The 12,329-nt window shown below is 43.9% G+C and overlaps 1 protein-coding gene across 1 annotated transcript in view; it reads right to left on the bottom strand.

Annotated features, from left to right (window-relative positions):
- Positions 1–246: 246 nt before the first annotated feature.
- mtrfr (mitochondrial translation release factor in rescue) overlaps positions 247–12,329 on the bottom strand; it is a 43,480-nt gene continuing 31,397 nt past the window's right edge. Inside the window, exons 3-4 of the mRNA XM_073051998.1 lie at positions 4,513–4,837; positions 247–1,075 (exon numbers count right to left, since the gene is read on the bottom strand). Of these exons, the coding sequence (XP_072908099.1) occupies positions 1,068–1,075; positions 4,513–4,837 (333 nt within the window). The 3' untranslated portion in view covers positions 247–1,067. The remainder of the gene's footprint in view (positions 1,076–4,512; positions 4,838–12,329) is intronic.

Genomic DNA, 12,329 nt, shown 5'->3' with positions numbered 1-12,329 from the left:
CTTGCAGAACGAATTCCACCCTGTACCCAGATAACAGCTTCAGTCTAAACAAAGTAATTCTCCAGATAAGGCGTCACCCTGAGGTTAGTTCTTAAGCTTGTTCCGTGAGAGTGAGCATTCCTCTTATCAGAAACAGCCATTATCGGCACAGTTGGCTCTGGAAAACAGACAAGCAATTTGACAGTTAAATCTATCTCTTACGTTCATCCGAAACCAATCGCTTCAGGATAATTGCCGTTGCCAATGGAAATCTGGAGAATATAAATAGAATCATAGATTAGACTTCGTGAGTTAAGATATTCCTTTTTCTTCAAACGGTTGTCCTTTATTAAACAAAACGGATATTTTTACCCCATCTGGAAGCTGCCGAAATTCCAGCCTGTCCCTTGCTTTATTTCTACATAATGATTACTTGCTCGTGTCACACACTAAACGTGACAATTCTGGTCTTCAAAGTACGTTTATTATCAAAGCATGTACATGTACAACCTTGAGTTCTGCCTCATTACAGGCGGCCACAAAACAAAGACCCCATTAAAACAGTCGAACACCCAATACGCAGAACAAAAAACAAATCGTACAAACAATACAAGGAGGCAAAAAAACTTTCAGAACTGAAGTTCATGAAAGTGAGTCCACAGCCATGAAGCCAGTCGGCACTGCAGCTGATCCAGGAGCCCCCACGGCCTCGGTTCAGTGCAGAGGCGAGTAAACCTCGTGTTGAACACCAGCCCATGGAGTGGACACTCTGATCTTTCTCAGTCTGGCTTGGCGCTTAAATCGGCCATAACCCCGGTTATTCCTTGCTCTCGGACCTGGGACCTGCTGCCTCAATTCAGTCCATAACTGACCTTTCCAATTCGCCCGGCGCTTAAGTCAGTCAAATCTCAGCTCGACCCTCGCTCTTGGGTGCAGACACCGCCACCTCGGTTCTGCCGCTTCGAATCACCTCCGAGTCCACTCCAACAGCCAAACATTGCCTCTTTCTTTCCCCGCTCTCCAGCCCGGGCCCTAGTGCCTCAATTCGGCCCATACACACATCACAACTGTCCTGCGCCTTCGAGACTTCAGTTCGCTTCATGGAATAATAAGAGGAGAATTGATTATCTTATTTTTTATTTTATACTATTAGATTAATACTATGTATGATCTTGATAATGTTTATTTTACCTTTTATATGAATTGTTATTGATATAGATATTTGAGATAATTCTCCTCTTGCTTATATATAGAACCATAGAACATTACAGCACAGAAACAGGCCTTTTGGCCCTTCTTGGCTGGGCCGAACCATTTTTCTGCCTAGTCCCACTGACCTGCATCTGGACCATATCCCTCCATACCCCTCTCATCCATGTACCTGCCCAACATTTAACATTTTAAATGTTAAAAGTGAGCCTGCATTCACCACTTCATCTGGCAGCTCATTCCACACTCCCACCACTATCTGTGTGAAGAAGCCCCCCCCACTAATGTTCCCTTTAAACTTTTCCCCCTTCACCCTTAACCCATGTCCTCTGTTTTTTTTCTCCCCTAGCCTCAGTGGAAAAAGCCTGCTTGCATTCACTCTATCTGTACCCATCATAATTTTATATACCTCTATCAAATCTCCCCTTATTCTTCTACGCTCTAGGGAATATGTACTTCTTTTAGTTAATAAAAAGATTGATAAAGCAAGAGACTTCAGTTCACACCTTGTGCAGGAAGGCACAGAGTCGACTGTACTTCCTAAGAAGGTTGGCGTCATTCAATGTCTGTAGTGAGATGCTGAAGATGTTCTATAGGTCAGTTGTGGAGAGCGCCCTCTTCTTTGTGGTGGCGTGTTGGGGAGGAAGCATTAAGAAGAGGGACGCCTCACGTCTTAATAAGCTGGTAAGGAAGGCGGGCTCTGTCGTGGGCAAAGTACTGGAGAGTTTAACATCGGTAGCTGAGCGAAGGGCGCTGAGTAGGCTACGGTCAATTATGGATAACTCTGAACATCCTCTACATAGCACCATCCAGAGACAGAGAAGCAGTTTCAGCGACAGGTTACTATCGATGCAATGCTCCTCAGACAGGATGAAGAGGTCAATACTCCCCAATGCCATTAGGCTTTACAATTCTACCGCCAGGACTTAATAACTTTTTAAAAGCTATTATTAATGCTTTTTGAGATAGTGATTTAGATGCATATCATATTTTTTACTGAGTTAAGTATTGTATGTAATTAGTTTTGCTACAACAAGTGTATGGGACATTGGAAAAAAGTTGAATTTCCCCATGGGGATGAATAAAGTATCTATCTATCTATCTAAAATACCACGTTGAACAGGCGGTTCAAAAGCTCAGCTCTGAAAGGAAAGTTACAGACTATTGATTACCATGACCGATTTAATGCAGTGTTAATGTGTTATGAGGTTATATGTGGTTTGATTTAATTAAACAGGTAAGGAAAGGTTAATGTGTCATCATAAAATTTATAATCTTCATTCTAAAAGCATATTGTGAGTTTTCTTAGGGTATAATCATCTTCATCGTCATTACGTGTATTATATGACGGGCGATCATGGTCTTCCCTGTAAGGTATCTTGTCAAAGGCCTTCTGAAAAACACCCACTGATTCCCCTTTCATCACCACTGTAAGATTCAAAATTAAGATGTGCGTTTCTGAAAGAGGTCTGGGTTAAAGTCAAAGGACAAATGTGATTTAATTATGTCTGGGTTAAAGTCAGAGGACAAAGGTGATTTAATTATGTCTGGGTTAAAGTCTGTAAACAAATGTGATTTAATTATGAATGCAGAAGCCCTGACAAGATTAACTGTTTGTGGAATCATTGAAGTCCTGAGATATGGACTATTGTTTTACAGAAACGTGTAAAAAAACAACTCCAAATATGGAATGGGAAAACACTGTGTACCTCCCGAGTCAGGGAGGGGGGGTGGTAAGGAAGAAGGATAAAATGTGCTGCCCTGTAAGGTTCAGGGTTCCCTTCTCTGAGGGAGCCCAGCTCTGCAGAACTGTTAATAAACTTTGTTTCCTTGAATTTGTCTTGAAGCCATTATTCGGGAGCGTGGCTCATTTCTGACAACCACCATTATGTGTCGTGTCACATGACCTGGCCAATCATGGTCTTCTCCATGGCCGTGATTGTTCTTGCCAAATTTTTTGTACAGAAGTGGTTTGCCTTTGGTTTTACAAGACAGGTGACCCCCCATCCCCCAGCCATGATCAATTATCTTCAGAGACTGTCTGCCTGGTGTCAGTGGTCGCATAACCAGGACTTGTGATCTGCATCAGCTCTCACACGACCATCCACCACCTGCTCCCATGGCTTCACGTGACCCTGATTGGGGGAGGGGAGCTAAGCAGGGGCTACATCTTGCCCAAGGGTGACCTGCAGACCAGGGGAGGGAAGGAGCCCCTTACACCTCCTTCAGTAGAGACATATCTCCACCCCGGCACCCAACTTAAAATATACAAAGGGAAATCTACTCACCTCAGTACCTACTCTGATGCACTGAAGTGTTGTTCAGAGATTTACAGTTCAATTTTGCCACATCTTTGGATGTTTAAACTATCAAAAATCCCTCTAACATCCACTTCCTCACGATTGGTGTCAATGAGAAAGCATCACTCTGGATGCCAGGATTTTCCTGATAGGAATTCTTAGTAGAAAAATTGTCAACCAGTCTCCAAACCCATGGATTACAAGGTAGCAGGCTCCAGATTATCCCAGGAGCAGTGTGCTGGTCAGGGCAGGAATGGAAAGACAGAACAGATTCAAGATTCAAAGATTATTTATAATCAAAGTATACGTGCAGTACACAACCCTGAGGTTTGTCTTCTCTCAAACAGACATGAAACAAAGAAGGCCATGGAGCCACTCAAGGAAAAACATCAAACCACCAAAGTGTAAAAACACAGAATGTAAAACATCAGACCACTAAGTCAATGAAACAGTCCGGGAATGTTCAGTTTCAGTTCAGTTCAATCTGCTGGCCCCTCCGATCACAATCGCACAAGATAGCAACGAGAAAGGAGCAAGCAGAAACTTATCATAACCAGTCCAAAGACGTACTGGCTGGTAGGTTAATTGGCTGTTGTAAAGTGTCCTGTGATTAAGCTTGGTTTAAATTGAGGGTTACTGGGTGACGTGGTTTGAAGGGCTGGAAGGGCCTATTCCGTGTTGAGTGTCAACAAATACATAAAATGAACTACAGGGTCCAATCCATAAACTGCGTCGATTAAATCTTGCCCAGGACCCAGGACTCCAGCAGCATCGAGGAAGAGACCGATCGAACGCAGGGAGCAGTGTGAAAGTGGAGAGGAGATCGGTCACTTGCAGCCAGACGGTGCTGAACACACATTTTCCATTCTTCCTTGACATTTAAATTGGCAATATTGGTGAGAAATGGAGTCAACTATGGACTCCAGGCTTCTTGGCCTCCAGGTAGCACACTTTACACGAAACCTCACCGAACTCCCTAGGAGTCAGTAAAGTGTCAGATCACGCATTCAAACTGAAAACTCACCATCAAAATGTGAACCACAGACTCCAATAGTAGCAGAATCATCTTTTATAGAAGTAGTTTCATGAAATTTCTGAAGGATGTCGCCTTTGGTTGCATTATTCGCTGGCACCATCTTCTGCAGCTGAATGTGTAGTTGAGGAGCTGGTGCAGGGGCCAAGGTTTCTGATTCTTGGATCCTCTTCCAATGAGGGGCAGGTTGCACCTTGACTGGGGGGAGGGGAACCAAAACCTTGGCCTGAAAGTTCACTGGTACAACTGGTTTGACAGGTGAGAGAGAACCAGGAATCAGAGCGTGGGAGGAAGGTGAATGTTGTGACGAGTAACTCTGTAAGGAAAGGCAGACAGGAGCAAGATAACAGACACATGGTTAAAGAGTGTGTACTTTAATGCTAGGAATATTAAAGGTAATGGTGATGAATTTAGAGCAAGGACCAGTACACGGAACTATGATAAAAAATGTTAATTCTGAAACAGTTACCACACCTAGTACCTGATTGTCTACCCTCTCGGGTGTGGTCTTTCATCGATTCTATTGTCTTTCTGGTATTTACTGTGAAGGACTGCAAGAAAATGAATCTCAGGGTTGTATCTGGTGACATAGTTGTACTTTGATAATAAACTTACTTTGAACCTTGAACCTTGCAACGACATCAGAACTACTGAACGAAGTGGATTTCTAACCTATTGATCTTCTGTTCATGTTTTTGAATGTGTGGTTTCTAAACAGGAGAGGAATTTAATTCTGATGTGTGAGGTCTGGGACTTCAGGTAGGGATAGAATGTATACACAATGGGCACTGAGCAAGGCTAAGCTTAGTCCAGAGTTCAGTAACGCTGGCAATGGGCAGATACGGTGGTGAAGAATGCACGTGGCATGCTCCTCCTTGTATATCAGTGCTCCAGTTTCATATCACTGGCATATGCCGTGAAATTTTTGTTCTGTGGAAATGCTACACATAATAGAAGATTAGAATAAGCATATATAAAAACTTTAAATTAAATAAGCAATGCAGAAAAAAAGTAGTATTGAGTTAAAAAAAACAAACACGAGGAAATCTGCAGATGCTGGAAATTCAAGTAACACAAACAAAATGCTGGTGGAACGCAGCAGGCCAGGCAGCATCTATAGGGAGAAGCACAGTCAACATTTCGGGAAGGGTCTCAGCTGTGCTTCTTCCTATAGGTGCTGCCTGGCCTGCTGCGTTCCACCAGCATTTTGTGTGTGTTGCTCTAATAGTATTGAGGTAGTGTTCATGGGTTCATTGTCCATTCAGAAATGGGATGGCAGAAGGGAAGAAGCTGTTCTTAAACCATTGAGTTTGTGCCTTTAGGCTTCTGTACCTCCTTCCTGATAGTAGCAATGAGAAGAGGGCATGTCCTGGGTGATGAGGGTCCTTAATAATGAACACTGCCTTTTTGAGTCATCGCTTTTTGAATGTTTCCTCGATGCTGGGGAGGCTAGTGCCCATGATGGAGCTGGCTGAGTTTAGAAGTACCTACAGCTTTTTCCGATCATATGCAGGGCCCCCTCCACACCAGACGGTGATGCAAGATGCAACACCCACAAGTGTCAAGTTTGGGACATCATTTGCAAGTATGCAAGCTTTTTAAAGTATGTAAGAAATAGAAGAGAGATGGGAGTGGATATAGGGCCGCTAGAAAATGAGGCTGGAGAAATAATAACGGGGAAACAAGATGGCAGATGAACTAAATGAGTATTTTGCATCAGTCTTCACTGTGGAAGACACTAGCAGTGTGCCAGGTGTTGAAGGGTGTGAGGGAAGAGAAGTTACTATTACAAGGATTAAGGTTCTGAAAGAGGTGGCATTCAAGACCGTGGAGTCATTAGCAATATTCTTTCAAAAATCCTTGGACTCTGGCATGGTGCCAGAGGACTGGAAAATTGCAAATGTCATTCTACTCTTTAAGAAAGGAGGAAGGCAGTTGAAAGGAAATTATAGACCAATTAGCCTGACTTCAGTGGTTGCGAAGCTGTTGGAGTCAATTGTTAAGGATAAGGTTATGGAGTACTTGGTGACACAGGACAAGATAGGACAAAGCCAGTATGGTTTCCTTAAAGGAAAATCTTGGCTGACAAACCTGTTGGAATTCTTGAGGAGATTACAAGTAGGATAGATAAAGGGGATGCAGTGGATGTTGGACTTTCAGAAGGCCTTTGACAACCACACATAAGGCTGCTTACCAAGCTAGGAGCCCACGGTATTACAAGAAAATTACTAACGTGGTTAGAACATTGGCTGATTGGTAGGAGGCAGTGACTGGGAATAAAAGGATCCTTGTCCGGTTGGCTGCAGTGACTAGTGGTGACCCACAGGGGTCAGTGTTGGGACCGCTCCTTTTTATGCTGCGTATCAATGATTCAGGTAATGGAATAGATGGTTTTGTTGCCAAGTTCGCAGATGATATGAAGATTGATGGAGGTTTGCCAGCATGGTTCGGGAGGGTTTAAACTAATTTGCAAGGGGGATGGGACCCGCAGTGATAGAGCAGTGAAAGAAGTGCATGGAGTAAAACCAGATCCAATAAATAGAGAGGCTTTGAGGAAAGAGAAGCAGAATAAAGGGTGTAAAGATAGTAAGGTAGAAGGGCTAAAGTGTGTGTACTTCAATGCAAGAAGCATCAGGAACAAAGGTGATGAACTGAGAGCTTGGATACATACATGGAATTATGATGTAGTGGCCATTACGGAGACTTGGCTGGCACCAGGGCAGGAATGGATTCTCAATATTCCTGGATTTCAGTGCTATAAAAGGGAAAGAGAGGGGGGAAAGGGGAGGAGGGGTGGCATTACTGGTCAGGGATACTATTACAGCTGCAGAAAGGGTGGGTAATGTAGCAGGATCCTCTTTTGAGTCAGTATGGGTGGAAGGGAGCAGTTACTCTATTGGGGGTATTCTATAGGCCCCCTGGTAGCAGCAGAGATAACGAGGAGCAGATTGGGAGGCAGATTTTGGAAAGGTGCAAAAATAACAGGGTTGTTATCATGGGTGAATTTAACTTCCCTAATATTGATTGGCACTTGATTAGTTCCAAGGGTTTAGATGGGGCAGAGTTTGTTAAGTGTGTCCAGGATGGATTCCTGTCACAGTATGTTGACAGGCCGACTAGGGGGAATGCCATACTAGATCTAGTATTAGGTAACAAACCGGGTCAGGTCACAGATCTGTCAGTGGGTGAGCATCTGGGGGACATGACCACTGCTTCCTGACCTTTAGCATTATCATGGAAAAGAATAGAATCAGAGAGGACAGGAAAATTTTTAATTGGGGAAGGGCAAATTATGAGGCTCTAAGGCTAGAACTTGCGGGTGTGAATTGGGATGATGTTTTTGCAGGGAAATGTACTATGGACATGTGGTCGATGTTTAGGGATATCTTGCAGGATGTTAGGGATAAATTTGTCCTGGTGAGGAAGATAAAGAATGGTAGGGTGAAGGAACCATGGGTGACAAGTGAAGTGGAAAATCTAGTCAGGTGGAAGAAGGCAGCATACATGAGGTTTAGGAAGCAAGGATCAGATGGGTCTATTGAGGAATATAGGATAGCAAGAAAGGAGCTTAAGAAGGGGCTGAGAAGAGCAAGAAGGAGGCATGAGAAGGCCTTGGTGAGTAGGGTAAAGGAAAACCCCAAGGCATTCTTCAATTATGTGAAGAACAAAAGGATGACAGGAGTGAAGTTAGGACCGATTAGAGATAAAAGTGGGAAGATGTGCCTGGAGGCTGTGGAAGTGAGCGAGATCCTCAATGAATACTTCTCTTCGGTATTCACCACTGAGAGGGAACTTGATGATGGTGAGGACAATATGAGTGAGGTTGATATTCTGGAGCATGTTAATATTAAGGGAGAGGAGGTGTTGGAGTTGTTAAAATACATTAGGACGGATAAGTCCCTGGGGCCTGACGGAATATTCCCCAGGCTGCTCCACAAGGCAAGGGAAGAGATTGCTGAACCTCTGGCTAGGATCTTTATGTCCTCGTTGTCCACGGGAATGGTACTGGAGGATTGGAGGGAGGCGAATGTTGTCCCCTTGTTCAAAAAAGGTAGTAGGGATAGTCCAGGTAATTATAGACCAGTGAGCCTTACGTCTGTGGTGGGAAAGCTGTTGGAAAAGATTCTTAGAGATAGGATCTATGGGCATTTAGAGAATCATGGTCTGATCAGGGACAGTCAGCATGGCTTTGTGAAGGGCAGATCGTGCCTAACAAGCCTGATAGAGTTCTTTGAGGAAGCGACCAGGTATATGGATGAGGATAGTGCAGTGGATGTGATCTACATGGATTTTAGTAAGGCATTTGACAAGGTTCCACATGGTAGGCTTATTCAGAAAGTCAGAAGGCATGGGATCCAGGGAAGTTTGGCCAGGTGGATTCAGAATTGGCTTGCCTGCAGAAGGCAGAGGGTTGTGGTGGAGGGAGTACATTCAGATTGGAGGGTTGTGACTAGTGGTGTCCCACAAGGATCTGTTCTGGACCTCTACTTTTTGTGATTTTTATTAACGACCTTGATGTGGGGGTAGAAGGGTGGGTTGGCAAGTTTGCAGACGGCAGAAAGGTTGGTGGTGTTGTAGATGGTGTAGAGGATTGTCAAAGATTGCAGAGAGACATTGATAGGATGCAGAAGTGGGTTGAGAAGTGGCAGATGGAGTTCAACCCAGAGAAGTGTGAGGTGGTACACTTTGGAAGGACAAACTCCAAGGCAGAGTACAAAGTAAATGGCAGGATACTTGGTAGTGTGGAGGAGCAGAGGGATCTGGGGGTACATGTCCACAGATCCCTGAAAGTTGCCTCACAGGTAGATAGGGTAGTTAAGAAAGCTTATGGGGTGTTAGCTTTCATAAGTTGAGAGATAGAGTTTAAGAGTCACGATGTAATGATGCAGCTCTATAAAACTCTAGTTAGGCCACACTTAAGAGTACTGTGTCCAGTTCTGGTTGCCTCACTACAGGAAGGATGTGGAAGCATTAGAAAGGGTACAGAGGAGATTTACCAGGATGCTGCCTGGTTTAGAGAGTATGGATTATGATCAGAGATTAAGGGAGCTAGGGCTTTACTCTTTGGAGAGAAGGAGGATGAGAGGAGACATGATAGAGGTGTACAAGATATTAAGAGGAATAGACAGAGTGGACAGCCAGCGCCTCTTCCCCAGGACACTGCTCAGTACAAGAGGACATGGCTTTAAGGTAAGGGGAGGGAAGTTCAAGGGGGATATTAGAGGAAGGTTTTTCACTCAGAGAGTGGTTGGTACGTGGAATGCACTGCCTGAGTCAGTGGTGGAGGCAGATACACTAGTGAAGTTTAAGAGACTACTAGACAGGTATATGGAGGAACTTAAGGTGGGGGGTTATATGTGAGGCAGGGTTTGAAGATTGGCACAACATTGTGGGGCAAAGGGCCTGTAATGTGCTGTACTATTCTATGTTCTATGAGGGCAAGTAGTGTTGAGGAAACAGATAGGCTGCAGAAGGACTTAGATTAGGAGAATGAGCAAGAAAGGTTCTTGAAAGGTTACGGGGAGAAGGTCGGGGAATGGGTTGAGGAGGGAAAAAAGGATCAGCGATGATTGGCAGAAACAACTCGATGGGCCAAATGGACTAATTCTGCTGCTATGTCTTATGGTCTTTACAAGTCCAAGAGATTAAAAGCATATCGATCCCAATTGGGCTGGCTAATTGGATTCCAACTTGTCCTGGTGATCGGAGGCAGATGGTTGTGGTAGAGGATAGTTCTCTGACAGTCTTACAATAGTGTCAGACAATTATAAAACTATCATATTATAGTATGTGATTATTGAATGGTTCCCTAGTGCAAGGGTTACTGTATGAGGAATGTCTGGCAGCTCTTGGGCTGTATTCCCTGGAGTTCAGGAGAATGTGAGGGGATCTCAAAGAAACATACCAAATGTTAAAAGGCCTGAACAGATTAGATATGGCAAAATTATTTCCCATGGTAGGGGATTCTAGGACAAGAGGGCACGATTTCAGGATTGAAGGACATCTTTTTAGAACTGAGATGTGGAGAAATTACTTTAGTCAGAGAGTGGTGAATCCGTGGAATTTGTTGCCAGGAGTGGCTGTGGAGGCCAGGTCACTGGGTGTATTTAAGGAAGAGATAGATAGATTCTTGATTAGCCAGGGCATCAAAGGGTATGTGGTGAAAGCAGGGGAGTGGGGATGACTGGATGAAGTGGATCAGCCCATGATTGAATGGTGGAGCAGACTCGATGGACTGAATGGCCTACTTCTGCTCCTATATCTTATGGTCTTATGCAATAAAATGGACTCTAGTCCCCATAATCTGTTTTGTTATGATTCTTGCACCTTATCGTTTAGCTGCACCGTGCTTTCTTTGTAACTGTCACACTTTATTCTGCATTCTGTTAGTTTTCCCTCATTCTACCTCAATGCATTGCCTAATGATCTCATTTGTATGAACAGTGTGCAGGACAGACTTTTCACTATGCCTCAGTACACGTCACCATGATAAACCCATTTACCAAATTTGACTGGGGTCTCTCTCCCCCTTGTCCACTGCAGCAGGAGTCTTGGATTTTGGGAAAGGTTTAATCGTCGCGGTTCATGTTGTGATGTGTTGCTGGTCACTGAGTTTGTGGACTTTTGATCGGGTGGATTGGCCCTGTGGCCTGCTGTCAACAAACAAATTGAACTGAACTGAACTTCCCAAGACAGTTTCAATGACTCTTGTGGTTTGATCTTTTAGATTCTGCGTATTTTTTGTCATTTGTGAGATTTGTATTTTTTTTGTGCGCTTGAAGTTTGATCTTTTCTTTGAACAGGTTCCATGGTGTTTCGTTGTTTTGTGTCTGTGGGAAGACAAATCTCAGGGTTGTATACTGCATACATACTTTGAAAATAGATGTAGTTTGAACTTTTGCCTGTGGTGCACAGTATGAACTGGTGCCAAGGCTCTTTATGTCTGTGATTTATAATTATAATTTAATGGCTTGAATGTGAAGTACAATTAGTAAATCAGAAGATGATGTTGAAATTGGCGGGGCTGCAGATAGTGAGGTCAGTTGTCTAAGGCTATAGATGGATATAGAGCAGATAAAAAGCTTGGCAGAGTGCTGACAGATGGAATTTAATCCCAAGGAGTGTGGCTGATGCAGTTGGGAAGTCACATAGGGGTAAACGGTAGGGCACTGAGGAATGTTTATTGAAAGGAGCAACTTTGGGGATCAAGTCCATAGTTTGAGAAAGTGGCACACAGGTAGAGAGGGAGGTCAAGAAGGTGCATGACATGCACATTGGGGCACAGAATGCAAATGTTAGGACCTTGTTGCAGCTTAACCAAACTGATAGGACCGCATTTGGAGTATTGCGCGCAGTTCTGGTTGACACACTTGGAAGGATGTGGTTGTGCTGTAGAGAATGCAAACTGAATGTTGGTGGATATATGGGGAGGGATTGGATAGTGTCACAGAAAAGTACAGCATAGAAACAGGCCATTTAGTCCATCTAGTCAATGCTGAGCCATGTAAACTACCTGCACCGGGACCATAGCCCTCCATATGCCTATCCAAACTTCTCGAACTTTGAAATCGAGCTCCCATGCACCCCTTGCGCTGGCAGCTCATTCCACACTCTCACCACCCTCTGTGAAGTTTGTCCTCATGTTCCCCTTAAACCTTTCACCCTTAACCCATGACCTTTGGTCGTAGTCCGATCCAACCTCAGTGGAAAAAGGCTGCTTGTATTTACCCTATCTATGCCCCTCATAATTTTGTATACCTTTATCAAATCTCCTCTCAATCTTCCACATTCCACAGAATAAAGTCCTA

This window comes from Hemitrygon akajei, chromosome 7, assembly GCF_048418815.1.
Source record: "Hemitrygon akajei chromosome 7, sHemAka1.3, whole genome shotgun sequence".
Taxonomy (NCBI): domain Eukaryota; kingdom Metazoa; phylum Chordata; class Chondrichthyes; order Myliobatiformes; family Dasyatidae; genus Hemitrygon; species Hemitrygon akajei.
This window is presented reverse-complemented; position numbering and strand designations above follow the sequence as displayed.